The sequence below is a fragment of the Solanum lycopersicum genome, chromosome 3 (genome assembly GCF_036512215.1).
Source record: "Solanum lycopersicum chromosome 3, SLM_r2.1".
Classification (NCBI taxonomy): domain Eukaryota; kingdom Viridiplantae; phylum Streptophyta; class Magnoliopsida; order Solanales; family Solanaceae; genus Solanum; species Solanum lycopersicum.
In genome coordinates this window covers 50,886,860-50,902,976 of record NC_090802.1, presented here as the reverse complement: position 1 = coordinate 50,902,976, position 16,117 = coordinate 50,886,860, and the positions used below count along the sequence as shown (strand labels likewise).

The window sequence follows — 16,117 nt, the reverse complement described above, 5'->3', positions numbered from 1 at the left end:
TCAGCTCGCGTATGCTGTTATGGTTGAATGGTTATGACTCCTTATGAGACAGGTCCTCTTATATATATATATGACGTTGGGGTTGGCTTGATTTGATTAAATTCCATATTGTCTTAGTTTCAGTTGGTCATACTTAGCAGGTTTGTATGTGGGTGTCCAAAACGGGCACTAATCACGGCCTATCGGGTTTATTACCAAAAATAATGACTAAAGTGAAATTTTGGCCAAAACTTAAAAGCTGAAATGTCTAACAACATAAACTAAAAACAGAAGCCTCAAAATCCGAACCCTCTATCTTATTACATCGAAAACGACTTTTGCAATCTAACTGTTTTTATTTTGGTACGTTATCAAATAATGACCCACGTTAAATTTTTGCTAAAACTTATATGTTAAAATACCTAACGACACACAGTAAAAATGAAAGTCGCAAAACTCAAATCAACCATTCTACTAGATAAAAAATGACCTTTGGAATTAATTACGCTAACGAAATTCTCATCGAGCACGTTCACAAAAATATTGACCAAAGTCAAATTTTGGCCTAAACATAAAATTTAAAACAACTAAAGGAACAAACAAAAATGAAAGCCTCAAAACATGAATCAACATTCCCGTTAGATAAAAAATGACTTTTCAAAGCGAATGACACTGACAGAGTTCTAATCTGAGCAAGTTTATCAATATTGAACAAAGTCAAGTTTTGATTAAAATTTTAAAGTTAAAACGCCTAATCACACAAACTAAATATGAAAGCCTCAACACTAGATGTTTATTTATAAAACATTTAACCTCAATTGGTAATTTACAAACCATTAAAATATAAGTTAGTAATAATTTGTCAATAAACTTTATTAGAGTTGGTAATAATTGCTATTCAACTAAAAATTCATATGTAATATTACCAACTAATAATTAATATGTTGGTGAATTTTACCAATGGATTAGTGATCGGTTGGTATATTACCAACTATTTTGATGATGTTAACTAACTACAATCTTTTTTCATCGGCAAAATTTCCAACTAATTTGATATTGATTGGCAATTTTACCAACAAATTACATTTCGTTACTAATTTACCAACACATTTATATTTGGTTGGTAAATTTAGCAACACAATCTAGTCGTTGGTAAATGTTTGGTTTTAATTTATTGTTAATATGTTAATAAATTATATAAATAATTTTTTGTCATAATTACAAAATGATATATACTTCATTGGTAATATTACCAACAAAAGGTGTGTTAGTGATGTTTTTGTTGGTAATCCATTGATAGAAGGTTTATAAATTTGGCACCATTTTTCCCGCTGTATTTACAAACTAAAATACTTAGTAAGATTTAGGTTGGTAATCTGTTAGAATTTCGTTGTTATGGTTTAAAATATTATTTGGTTCGAAATATGTTGGTAATTTGTGTTATTCTTACAATAACCTGTATTTATAAGGTTAATAAACAGAAACAGAAATAAGATGAAGCAGAAAAAATATAAAATACAAGAATTAATCCGAGTCCACAGAAACTATTATGTGTCCTTAAGAAATTTAATCCTCTTATTGTACCCAAGGTTATGAATTAATTTCTCCCAAGATAAAATGGATTAAACCTGTTAAAGAAATAGCGGTACCTAAAACTTCTTTAACTTCAACGAACTTAAGAACAACAACAAGTCACACAGACTCAGTCGATCGACACTTTGATTTTTTATTTGAGAGAAAATAAATGCAGAGAAAGAAAAAATTTTCAGTGTTTTAAAAATCGAAAATTGACTTCTTTTTATAGCCATTTTCAGCAAGGAACATGTCTGTTCAGTGAAATCTGTTCAGATCCATTTTATCCAGAAAGTTGTGACTTCTGGAAAAAAAAACAACTTCTTGAAAATTGTGTCTGTTAGGAAAATAACGACTTTTTGGAAAGTAACGACTTTTCGGAATGTTACCGTTACCTGAAAATTTATAAGAGATAATTTTTAACAGGATTTATTTGATTTAACAAAAAACTGATTAAATAAATTTTGTCCAAAAAATTTATCAATCAATCACATCATTTGCCAAATCCGAAGCCGAAGCCGAAGTCGAAGCCGAGCGAGCAACGACGACGACGGCGCGAGGGGGCATCTTCTTCTTAGCTCTTTAAGAAGTAATGGAAGTGTTTCCTTCTATAAGGACAACAATTTCCCTTTCTTTTGCCGATATGGGAGAAATGACTTTTCATTTGCACTTTGCAAATGACTTTTCATTTTCCTTCCAAAGTAGTTCCCTCACTTTTCATATTCTCTCTTTTCTTTTCCCATTCACACTTGCTAAATCCCAACAATTTGTTAGTAGAATATTAACCAACTTAAGTTGTTAGTAAAATCTGTTGGCAATTTGAGGTTTTTTTTGTAGTGAATGAGCTCATCCTTTTTTTCAAAATTATTAAATGGATACTCTTCAACATCAATGATTTATTATTTACTCAGACCTTAACTATAAATCCATAACCATTGGCATCACTTGTTTTCGTAATGGATCCATTCTATAGTTGAGTTAGGTTGTGCATTCGGTTTTTCGGTTCGGTTTTATAATATTTGGTTTGGGTTTTTTGTTTTTTTTTTTGAAGAAGTATAACCTAATCCAAACCAAAATGAATTTTCCTTGGTTTGGTTTTTCTCTTTTTGTTTTTGTTTTCGATTTGGTTAATCGTTTATGTCAATAATTAGAAACATAACAAAGTTATATTTTCATTCTCAAAACAATTATATATATATATATATATAGAGAGAGAGAGAGAGAGAGAAAGAGAGATTTTTGGTTTTTATTTTTCTAAATCCGAAACCAAACCAAAAATCCAAACAAAGTAACTTATAAATCCAAAACCAAACCAAGAATCCAAAAAACTACTCCAAATTAGAATTCGGTTCGATTCAGTTTGCTTTTTCAGTTTAATCCAAATAGTGCACACCCCTAGTTGAGTTTGTAAAAAGAGGGGGGGAGGGAATAATATTATAGTTTTTGATCAGGATTGTGGTCTCTACTATCTTTTTCATCTTTAAGATTCTGGGGTCAATGAATTCTAACTACAACTTATGTTAATTAACATATTGCCCTTAGCAGTCCTTGGTGAAAAATCTCCTTATGAGTTGTTATTTGGAATGAGACCTATTCTTAGTCATCTCAAGACTTTTGAATGTTTGTGTTATGGCAATGTCTTTCGTAGAGTGGACAATTTGCTTCAAGAGTAGTGCCCTCAATTTCATGGATTATTCTACAACCACCAGGGCTACATATTGTTTGAGCTAGCAAGGGAAAATTTTTATATTAAAATAGATGTAATGATGATTAATTTTCCTGGTCTACTGAACTTTTATCATCTAGTGACATTTCTCCTATGGATGAGCCTCCTATTACATATCCTCCTAGCCCTTTGGTACCTGATCTTGTCAGTCTAGAACCAATTCCTACAATTTCTAAAGATATACTTCACCAGTCACCTGCCACTCTTTATGTTCCTATATTTATTCCTGATCCTTCGCAGCCAAGAAAATCACACAGAGTGATAAAGGCTCATTTTTTGCATGTTGATTACATTACTAAACAATATGCTACAAATGTTTCCTATCCAATCAATGGATATATACTTTCTTCGTAATCTATTTCTCTTGCTTATCAAGTATATCTCAACTCCTTATCTAATATACAGAAACCAATGACATATGAGGAGACTATTCAACATAGTAGATGGGTTGAAGTCATGAATTCTAATTTACAAAGCTCTTGAGATTAATCACACTTGGGACCTAGTACCTTTACCCCCAAATAAGGCTGCTATTGGGTGTGGATGAGTTTATAAGGTAAAACTGAATGATTTTAGTGAAGTGGAGAGGTTCAAGGCCAGGTTGATGGAATAAGTCTACAACCAACAGGAGAGTCTTGATTACCATGAAACATTCTCTCTCCAGTGGTCAAAATTGTCACTGTGAGAGTTGTTTAATTTTATCATCGGTTGCACAATATAATTGGCATGTTCACTATTTGGATGTGTACAATGCATTTCTTCAGAGTGATCTCCATAATGAGGTTTATATGCAGCTTCTTCAGGAATTAGCAAGTCACGGGAAGTCTAGCATAAAAGTTTGTAGACTTGTTAAATTCTTATATGGGTTAAAACAAGCTAGCAGACAATGGAATTTGAAATTGTCTAAAGCCTACGTATGATTCACTCAAAATTGCTTGGATCACTCATTGTTTAAAAAGGATATTATCATCACTTCGGTCTATGTAGATTATATGCTAGTATTAGCCAGTAATATTATATTTGTTATTGAGTAAACTACGGCATCCCTACTTAAAGCCTTCAAGAGCAAGGATTCAGGAATATTGAAGTTTTTCTTGGAATGAAGTTCAATTGATCTTTCAAGGGAATCCTAGTGGATCGGAAGAAATATGCTCTTGAGATCATCTCAGAGCTGAGAATTGAATTTTCCATACATGCATGGACACTTATGGAGGTTAACACAAATCTAACTACGTAGGATTTTGAAAAATTAATGCAGAAAGTATATGATGATATGCTAGAAGATAAGATTAAATATCAAAGATTGATTGGGAAAATGTTGTATTTGACATTAACAAGGTCTCATCTAACCTATTTTGTACAAACACTTGTCAGTTCTTAGGACTACCTAGAAAATCACATTGGGATATAACAATAAGGGTCATGAAATTTATCAAGAGAGCGAGAAAAAGATCTGAGGATTTTGTTGAGTAGCCAAGTTCTTCATTAACACCTTTTTGTGATACAGACGGTCCTCTTGTCCTAATACTAGAAAGTCAATTTTAGAATTCTTAATTCAACATGAAGCTCATTGATTTCTTTGAAATCAAAGAAATGAAGTGTTGTATTACGAAGCTCAGCAGAAGCTGTGTACATACATCAGCATGGCCAAAGCAGTTTCATAGGTAGTATGGTTGACTGATTTATTGAAGGAATTGAATGGTGCACTACAAGTTGCAGCAAATTTGGTGTTTCATGAGCGTACTAAACACATCGAGATAGATTGTCACTTCATCAGGTAGAATATACAAAAAGGGCTTATCAAGATAGTACATGCAGGTACCAAGGATCAATTAGCAGATATATCAACCAAGGGATTGTCACGACCACAACATGATAACCTAGTAGGCAAGCTGAATATTTTCATATACCTGCCAGCTTGAAATAGGCATAACATGTAATGATTTAAGGGGTAAAGTAATCATTAGCAATGATAGATATTACAATTAGTTAGTTAGTATTGCTGGAAACGGACACGAACAATGATAAATACATTGTGATGTAACAATACTCGTTCATTCTGTCTTCTTCATTCACTCAATAAATCTCTCTTTTCTCTTTTTAGATTTTCTCCAATGAGTAGTGTCAATGGAGTTTGAGTGATAATCAAGTATAGAGTCGTCTATCAAGGATAATCTCTCGTTATGAGCTAGCTTTTGGGGTTGAGTTAGGCCCAAGTATGATATATCATTAAATTAATTTTTGTTTGCGAATAAATGAATCTAGAGAAATGAAAACATTCTATGTAAATTTAGCTGGAAAAAGTATAAATGAATTTGTGGTTACGAACAAAGTGAATAGAAACAACATTCCATTTATTGAATTGACATGTCCAAAAAGGTAAAGATACATGAACATGACAGAACTAGTAAGTAAGTAAAGTGAAGTGATGAAGCTGCATTTATGTATGTATGCAAAGCTTACTTATTCTGAACAAGAGGTAGATCGATGGTTCACAAACACATAATAATTTTTCAATCAACAAGTGTAACCAGTAGGATATTTTTTTCCACAGACGTTGAGAAGGATGTTTAGAGAGAGTGATATATCCAAATTAATTCCCAGCACATCTGCTTTTAGGGCTGTGCACAAGCAAACCGCGGCGTCTAGGTCCACCAGTCCGTCAATCAAACTGCAGCATGACGAAGTTGGAGTAGTCCCGATAATTACACCCACCAAATCATTAAGTATATTAGCACATGCCCCAAATTTCAAAATATCAGTTGAACAGTCTGCACTTACAAGAGCAAAGAAGAGGAGATTAAGTGATAAGAAAAGGGTAATAGAGGCCTGATTTTTGGAAGCCATGTCAATAAGCTAAGGTTAGGCCTAATTAATTACGCAGTTTAATTGATGATTGAATTCATGTGCTAGTAACGACGGCTATTTATACAGTTGAATATTGCCTATTGGTAGTGCATGGCTTTTAAAATATTTAGGATTTGATTTAATTAATACTTAGTACCTTAATTACATGTTTCCTGCACATGCTACATATATTATAGAATTGCATGTAATTAGTATTTATATATTTAATTACGAATTCCAGTTATGCTACATCTATTAATTAGGTAGTTTAATTGATGATTGAATTCATACATTCTTTTTTATTCAAGCCATCTACTCAAGTTTTCATTTAACGCTTTAGCTTCCGCCCCTGGACAAGATCCCTTTTGTCCGTCACATTTCTAGACCTGTGTGCATTCTTACTAAACTTAATTCCCAAGCTTTCTGCAAGTACACATTTTTTTTTTAAAAAAAATAAAATAAATGGTGCCATCCACCCACATTTTAATAACATATAATTTACATAATATTTGAAGGTTTAATTTGCTAGCTTTCGTATGTCACCTAATTAATTTACCATCCGAACTATATTTATAGTTGTTGCTATTCTTTTTCTCTATTATCTTCACTAATATATTCTCCTTGTATACATGCATTTAAATATTTTACTTGAATCATGGGTTTTATGGAAACAAACTATCTAACTTCAAGCTTGATAAGGTTTTGGGAGGTTTTCATTTCATTTCTTTTAGCTTTATTTTACTTGACACGAAGTTTATAAAAGTAAGAATTTTTTTTTTGAATTTATTAATTAAAAATTAACAATATGACAAATGTATCAAAATGTTATTTATATTTATGAATTTAAAATGTTAGTAAAAAATTAAGATTAATGAGTTGCTGGAAGAAAAAGGAAGGAGTCATTCTTTTTTAAATGGATTAAATATGAAAGTTGGCCAAACAAATTGGAACGATATTTATTTCCCCTTTCAAAAGTCTATATTTTACAATTTAGGAGTGAGGTATTTGACCAAGGTTTTTAGAGAAAAATAGCAAAAAGTCTGTTGTTGAAAAAATAATTTTATGAAAAGCACTTATGTGAAATACATATACGCAGACCATACACTAGTCCACTAATTTATACAGGTAGAAAGGATATTTCCATAAGACACTCGACAACAAATTCATGTACAAAGGAGTTAGTGAAGAAACTATATAGCAATTATAATGTAAGTAGTGCAAAGTTTACTGAAAAGACTCAAAATAACAATACAATAGTGTGATAATTGAAACACACTAAACAACAATATATCACTAGTACAATGACAAACAACAACCACCCAAAGCAAGACCAGCACTATACCTTCTAACCTCTATCTAAGTACATGTCCTGTATATCCTCCCATCTAAAATCATGTCCTCAGAATCTAAGGTTGGGTTATCTCTTGTTTAATGTGTTTTATTTTTATAATTTGGTTTTATTTTCATTAATGGCCCCTTAAAGTTGTTACCAATTTTTACTTGTACACTTTAATTGAGCTTTGTTTATTTTAGACACCTTATGTCGGTTCTCGCTATACCCTTTTGACACTTCTATCTTACATGAGAATTGAGATAGTGAGTGTGATACATAGTTACTGCGCGTGTATTGAATCATTTTCACAAACGAGAATTGCAAAAAAAAAAAGATAAGAAAAAAGTTCATTGTTATTTAATAACTAATTTTTAGAACTAAGAAGAAACAATCGTACTTTTGAAAAATAAGTTTTTCAAAGTAATTAAATTCTTTTAAAAGTGTTCCATGAAAATTTGATATGGGTGAAAAAGGGGTCGAGGTTTGGAGTGGGTGGGTGAGGAGAGGACGATCTTGTGGCTGGTGGGGTGGAAGAGCGATTGGGTTTGGGGTTGGGGTGGATAGGGGTGGAGGAATATCTGGTGGTTGGTGGGGGTGGAGGGCAGTTGGGGTTGGGGTGGGTGAGGGTGGACAGAAAACGGGGTTGGTTGGGGTGAAGAAGACGAACGGGTGGGCAATATGGCGACCTGAGTTTTTCTTTAGAAAAAATAATTGTTTACGTTTAGAATGCCACATGTCATCAAATCTGTGTTCATTTTTTTTTACTCAAAAGTCATTATTTGAATTTTTTTTATATATATATATACCACATGTCTTTATTTGACTCGTCACTTTGACACATAATCAGCGAGTGTATTACACACACTTGTATATGTGGGTGATAGTTAAAAGTGTCAAAATAAAACAACAAGACCCTACCTTGTCTAAAATTAACAAAGCTCAACTAAGGAGTCTAAATGAAATTTAGTGACCTATCGATTTGAAGTTGAAATTTCTGGTCTTTATCACTACTAAAAAATTCCAAAAAGAGACGGACAAAAGTGTCGCTGTCCGTCGCTTTTGGCCAAAAGAAACGGCGACTGTGACGTAATCACGTTTGTCGCTTTTTAGCTCGATGCTTTTCTAAAAACGATGGACAGTGTTGCTAAGGAGCGACAGACTACGACAATAAGGAGAAGGGACAGACTCGGTCGCTTATTTTAATTTTCTTTATTTTTAATTTTCATAATGTGACGTAGTCCGTTGCTTTTTGTGAAATTTGATTTTTGAAAATCCCCAAAAAACAACGAACAAAAGAATTCTGTCCGTCGTTTTTATGAAAATTTTATTTTCTGCAGATTCAAAAAAGTGACAGACTAAACGAAGTTGTCCATCGCTTTTTTGGATTTTAAAAAAAATTAAAACCCAAAAAACCGACGGACTAAACCACGATGTTCGTTGCTTATATATCTTTGATCCAGAAAGATATTCAATCTCAGAAGTACTTAAATCAAATATGAACACACAGAAATGTTAGTTTTCATTATATTGAAAGAGAAAAAAGTAATCGATATCCATTGAATATTATTCTTTAAATTGGTTCCATCAATGGTTGATCCATTTGGTGCCATTTGAGTCTCGCAATAATTTAATTTGTTAGATTGCTCCATTGGCAACCTCAAGGAATGTAACATCAAGGCAAAATGTGGACTCCCTTCATGTAACACCCCTAAATATTAATTAAGAGTGGCATGTCGATTTATCGTTGCTTAATTACTATACTATGTTTTATTCACATTTTGGGAAGTTAAAGTATTGTGATATTTGCAAACTTGCTTAACATAATTGTGATCGTAATTTAAGGGATTGTATTTGGTTATTTACGTAATATTATAACTGGAATTATTTATAACTTGAAAGGGAGGTGAAATATTGATGTACCGTCGTCCCATCGACGGTTCCGTAGGTGGTGATCGTCGACTGGAGGTCCAAGCATCTGGAAGCAACTCGGGCACGCTGTGTGCATTCTTACTAAACTTAATTCTCAAGCTTTCTGCAAGTACACAATTTTTTTAAAATTAAAAAAATGGTGCCATCCACCCACGTTTTAATAACATATAATTTGCATGGTATTTCGAGGTTTGATACGCTAGCTTCCGAATGACACCTGATTATTTAACATCCAAATTATATTTATAGTTGCTGCTATTCTTTTTCTCTATTATTTCCACTAATATATTCTCCTTGCATACATGTATTTAAATATTTTACTTGAAGGATTTTATGGAAGCAATCTATCTAATTTAAAGGTTGATAAGGTTTTAGGGAGGGTTTCATTTCATTTCTTTTAGTTTTATTTTTACTTGACACGAAGTTTATAAAAGTCACATTACCATCGTCTTGAACATATGGCAGACAACCATAAAAATGTCACATAAATTATCAAGAAAGATAATAACTTTAGTTTTTTTCTAAAATGCGACTTATCAATTTCTCTTACAATAAAGGGAATTAATAAAAACAACATTTGAATTGACACGTTTCTAAAGGAAAACGTAAAGGTAGAGTAAGTACCTTAATTAACTGATTCCTGCATAGTATTTTTCAATGCTAGATCTATTGAAATGCATGTGAGCCTGCACTAGTATTTTTAGTTAGAAATTTCAGTTATCAAAGCCATATATAAACTTTATTCCCACGCTTTCATCAAGTATAATACACTTTTATTTAATTGAAGCCATCCTCCAACGCTTTCAAGTCAAAACATAAAATGCTTCATCTTAATTGAGAACTCAAAATTTGAACTCTATAAACATAGGTGCATGTTAAGACAAACTTCATCATGATATTGTATTCCGATTATAAACTGTTTCATCTTAATTATTTATTATCAAATGGAAAAAACATGTAAATTGGAACAAAATGAGCTCATCTTTATTCTCAAAATGATTAAATGGATACTCTTCAACATCAATGATTTATTTTTTACTTCAGACCTTAATTATAAATCCACAACCATTGTCATTGTTTTCGTAATGGTTCCATTCTATAGTTGAGTAGGGGTGTGCATTCGGTTTTTCGTTTTGATTTTATACTATTTGGTTTGGGTTTTCGGTTTTTGACTTTGAAGAAGTGTAACTCAATCCAAATCAAAATAAATTTGGTTTGGTTTGATTTTTCTCTTTTTGATTTGTTATTTTTTTTCGATTTGGTTAATCGGTTATGTCAATAAATAGAAACATAACAAAATTTGCAATTTAAAATTATATATATATATATATATATATATATATATATATATATATATATATATATAGATTTTTTCTATTTTTATTTTTCTAAATCCGAAACCAAATAAAAAAATGAAACAAATTAAATATAAATCCAAAACCAAACTAAGGATCCAAAAAACCAATCCAAATTAGAATTTGGTTTGATTCAGTTTGGTTTTTCAATTTAATCCAAATAGTGCACACTTCTAGTTGAGTGTGTAAAAAGAGAAAAAAAATATTATCGTTGGTAAATTGAACAAATCATTTGGCAAATTGAGTTACCAACCAAATGTCTACTTATATTAGTCCGTTGCTAAAAAGCTACTCGGTAAATATTACCAACCAAAAATCAGTTGGTAGACATCCAAAGATGTTGTTACAAAATTTTAAGATATGGCCCTGAAATTTCCGTTGGTAATTTACCAATCAATTTTTTGTTAGTATATCGTTAGTACCTTTACTAACGAATTGAAAAGGAGTTAGTAAATTTTTTCTTCATTTTTCGATTTATACATTAGTAATTGGTTTGTAATTTTAGTAAAAATAAATTTGTGTTGGTAATTTTCCAATAAATTTTAAATAATTTTTTAAATCTTTTTTTGGTTTTCCATCCGGTGTTCGGTGCCACACTGGAGCCCAACTAAATCTGGATTTACGCCGCAAAGTCCCACATTGGGTGGTAAAACACTTTCTAACAAAACTATTATGTACCCAACGAAAATCGAACCTGAGACCTCTTGATTAAAGATGCAGAACTACTTACTACTACACCACAACCCTTGTTTGTAATAAATTTTAAATACCTTAGTATGATTATTTATTTTTCTAATAAATTTACTAACTAATTGTTAGTTTATTGGTAATATATCATTCAAGTTCAATGCTAGCTTAGTAACTAACTGACAATATGTTCAAAATATTATTAACTGAATGATTATTCAGTAGTAAAATATTTATTAATTTATTGCATTTAAAATTCTAAGATCACGAATATCAATCCAAAAATATTAATCAATTTTATAAATCATATATGAATGAAACAATGCAAAAGCAATGATAACAAGTTAAATTAATATTTATATATCATTATATCAAAAAAAATTAATTTGAGCACGTTTACCAAAAATATTGACCAAGTCTAAATTTTGGCCAAAAGTGAAAACGTCTAACAACACAAATTGGAAATGAAAGTCTCAAAACCTGAAACAAGCATCTTGTTAGATATAAAAATGACCTTTTGAAGCTAATCGAACTGACAAAATCCATTTACAAAAAATACTAAGCAAAATCAAATTTTTGCCAAAAGTTAAAAGTGAAATAGCTTAACAGTACAAACTGAATATGAAAACCTCAAAATCAAACCAGTCATCCTATAAAGGGAAAAATGACCTTCCACAGATAACCGCGCTGACGAAATTTAAATTTGAGCATGTTTCCCAAAAAAAATTGACCTAATTCACATTTTAGCCAAAAGTTATAAGTTAAAACGCTTAATGATACAAACTGAAAATAAGCCTCAAATCCTGAGTCAACCATCCTATTAGATCAAAAGTGAATTTCTACGGCTAACAGCGTGACCAAATTTCAATTCGAGCACGATTACCAAAAATATTGACTAAAGTGAAATTTTGGCCAAAACTTAAAAGCTGAAATGTCTAACAACATAAACTAAAAACAGAAGCCTCAAAATCCGAACCCTCTATCTTATTACATCGAAAACGACTTTTGCAATCTAACTGTTTTTATTTTGGTACGTTATCAAATAATGACCCACGTTAAATTTTTGCTAAAACTTATATGTTAAAATACCTAACGACACACAATAAAAATGAAAGTCGCAAAACTCAAATCAACCATTCTACTAGATAAAAAATGACCTTTGGAATTAATTACGCTAACGAAATTCTCATCGAGCACGTTCACAAAAATATTGACCAAAGTCAAATTTTGGCCTAAACATAAAATTTAAAACAACTAAAGGAACAAACAAAAATGAAAGCCTCAAAACATGAATCAACATTCCCGTTAGATAAAAAATGACTTTTCAAAGCGAATGACACTGACAGAGTTCTAATCTGAGCAAGTTTATCAATATTGAACAAAGTCAAGTTTTGATTAAAATTTTAAAGTTAAAACGCCTAATCACACAAACTAAATATGAAAGCCTCAACACTAGATGTTTATTTATAAAACATTTAACCTCAATTGGTAATTTACAAACCATTAAAATATAAGTTAGTAATAATTTGTCAATAAACTTTATTAGAGTTGGTAATAATTGCTATTCAACTAAAAATTCATATGTAATATTACCAACTATTTTGATGATGTTAACTAACTACAATCTTTTTTCATCGGCAAAATTTCCAACTAATTTAATATTGATTGGCAATTTTACCAACAAATTACATTTCGTTACTAATTTACCAACACATTTATATTTGGTTGGTAAATTTAGCAACACAATCTAGTCGTTGGTAAATGTTTGGTTAGTAATTTATTGTTAATATGTTAATAAATTATATAAATAATTTTTTGTCATAATTACAAAATGATATATACTTCATTGGTAATATTACCAACAAAAGGTGTGTTAGTGATGTTTTTGTTGGTAATCCATTGATAGAAGGTTTCTAAATTTGGCACCATTTTTCCCGCTGTATTTACAAACTAAAATACTTAGTAAGATTTAGGTTGGTAATCTGTTAGAATTTCGTTGTTATGGTTTAAAATATTATTTGGTTCGAAATATGTTGGTAATTTGTGTTATTCTTACAATAACCTGTATTTATAAGGTTAATAAACAGAAACAGAAATAAGATGAAGCAGAAAAAATATAAAATACAAGAATTAATCCGAGTCCACAGAAACTATTGTGTGTCCTTAAGAAATTTAATCCCCTTATTGTACCCAAGGTTATGGATTAATTTCTCCCAAGATAAAATGGATTAAACCTGTTAAAGAAATAGCGGTACCTAAAACTTCTTTAACTTCAACGAACTTAAGAACAACAACAAGTCACACAGACTTAGTCGATCGACACTTTGATTTTTTATTTGAGAGAAAATAAATGCAGAGAAAGAAAATTTTTTCAGTGTTTTAAAAATCGAAAATTGACTTCTTTTTATAGCCATTTTCAGCAAGGAACATGTCTGTTCAGTGAAATCTGTTCAGACCCATTTTATCCAGAAAGTTGTGACTTCTGGAAAAAAAACAACTTCTCGAAAATTGTGTCTGTTAGGAAAATAATGACTTTTTGGAAAGTAACGACTTTTCGGAAAGAGTAACAACTTTTCGGAATGTTACCGTTACCTGCAAATTTATAAGAGATAATTTTTAACAGGATTTATTTGATTTAACAAAAACTGATTAAATAAATTTTGTCCAAAAAATTTATCAATCAATCACATCATTTGCCAAATCCGAAGCCGAAGCCGAAGCCGAAGTCGAAGCCGAGCGAGCAACGACGACGACGGCGCGAGGGGGCATCTTCTTCTTAGCTCTTTAAGAAGTAATGGAAGTGTTTCCTTCTATAAGGACAACAATTTCCCTTTCTTTTGCCGATATGGGAGAAATGACTTTTCATTTGCACTTTGCAAATGACTTTTCATTTTCCTTCCAAAGTAGTTCCCTCACTTTTCATATTCTCTCTTTTCTTTTCCCATTCACACTTGCTAAATCCCAACAATTTGTTAGTAGAATATTAACCAACTTAAGTTGTTAGTAAAATCTGTTGGCAATTTGAGGTTTTTTTTGTAGTGAATGAGCTCATCCTTTTTTTCAAAATTATTAAATGGATACTCTTCAACATCAATGATTTATTTTTTACTCAGACCTTAACTATAAATCCATAACCATTGGCATTACTTGTTTTCGTAATGGATCCATTCTATAGTTGAGTTAGGTTGTGCATTCGGTTTTTCGGTTCGGTTTTATACTATTTGGTTTGGGTTTTTTGTTTTTTGTTTTTTGTTTTGAAGAAGTATAACCTAATCCAAACCAAAATGAATTTTCCTTGGTTTGGTTTTTCTCTTTTTGTTTTTGTTTTCGATTTGGTTAATCGTTTATGTCAATAATTAGAAACATAACAAAGTTATATTTTCATTCTCAAAACAATTATATATATATATATATAGAGAGAGAGAGAGAGAGAGATTTTTGGTTTTTATTTTTCTAAATCCGAAACCAAACCAAAAATCCAAACAAAGTAACTTATAAATCCAAAACCAAACCAAGAATCCAAAAAACTACTCCAAATTAGAATTCGGTTCGATTCAGTTTGCTTTTTCAGTTTAATCCAAATAGTGCACACCCCTAGTTGAGTTTGTAAAAAGAGGGGGGGAGGGAATAATATTATAGTTTTTGATCAGGATTGTGGTCTCTACTATCTTTTTCATCTTTAAGATTCTGGGGTCAATGAATTCTAACTACAACTTATGTTAATTAACATATTGCCCTTAGCAGTCCTTGGTGAAAAATCTCCTTATGAGTTGTTATTTGGAATGAGACCTATTCTTAGTCATCTCAAGACTTTTGAATGTTTGTGTTATGGCAATGTCTTTCGTAGAGTGGACAATTTGCTTCAAGAGTAGTGCCCTCAATTTCATGGATTATTCTACAACCACCAGGGCTACATATTGTTTGAGCTAGCAAGGGAAAATTTTTATATTAAAATAGATGTAATGATGATTAATTTTCCTGGTCTACTGAACTTTTATCATCTAGTGACATTTCTCCTATGGATGAGCCTCCTATTACATATCCTCCTAGCCCTTTGGTACCTGATCTTGTCAGTCTAGAACCAATTCCTACAATTTCTAAAGATATACTTCACCAGTCACCTGCCACTCTTTATGTTCCTATATTTATTCCTGATCCTTCGCAGCCAAGAAAATCACACAGAGTGATAAAGGCTCATTTTTTGCATGTTGATTACATTACTAAACAATATGCTACAAATGTTTCCTATCCAATCAATGGATATATACTTTCTTCGTAATCTATTTCTCTTGCTTATCAAGTATATCTCAACTCCTTATCTAATATACAGAAACCAATGACATATGAGGAGACTATTCAACATAGTAGATGGGTTGAAGTCATGAATTCTAATTTACAAAGCTCTTGAGATTAATCATACTTGGGACCTAGTACCTTTACCCCCAAATAAGGCTGCTATTGGGTGTGGATGAGTTTATAAGGTAAAACTGAATGATTTTAGTGAAGTGGAGAGGTTCAAGGCCAGGTTGATGGAATAAGTCTACAACCAACAGGAGAGTCTTGATTACCATGAAACATTCTCTCTCCAGTGGTCAAAATTGTAACTGTGAGAGTTGTTTAATTTTATCATCGGTTGCACAATATAATTGGCATGTTCACTATTTGGATGTGTACAATGCATTTCTTCAG

At 31.4% G+C, this 16,117-nt stretch overlaps 1 protein-coding gene across 1 annotated transcript; it reads right to left on the bottom strand.

Moving 5' to 3' along the window:
• Positions 1 to 5,610: 5,610 nt before the first annotated feature.
• Positions 5,611 to 6,201, bottom strand: LOC101256854 (14 kDa proline-rich protein DC2.15-like). The gene has a single exon (XM_004235103.4). The coding sequence runs from the start codon at positions 6,122 to 6,124 to the stop codon at positions 5,795 to 5,797; it is 330 nt and encodes a 109-aa protein (XP_004235151.1). The 5' UTR covers positions 6,125 to 6,201; the 3' UTR covers positions 5,611 to 5,794.
• Positions 6,202 to 16,117: the final 9,916 nt, after the last annotated feature.

Coding starts and splice junctions, on each gene's coding strand:
- LOC101256854 (XM_004235103.4), bottom strand. CDS start 6,124: ATGGCTTCCAAAAATCAGGCCTCTATTACCCTTTTCTTATCACTTAAT.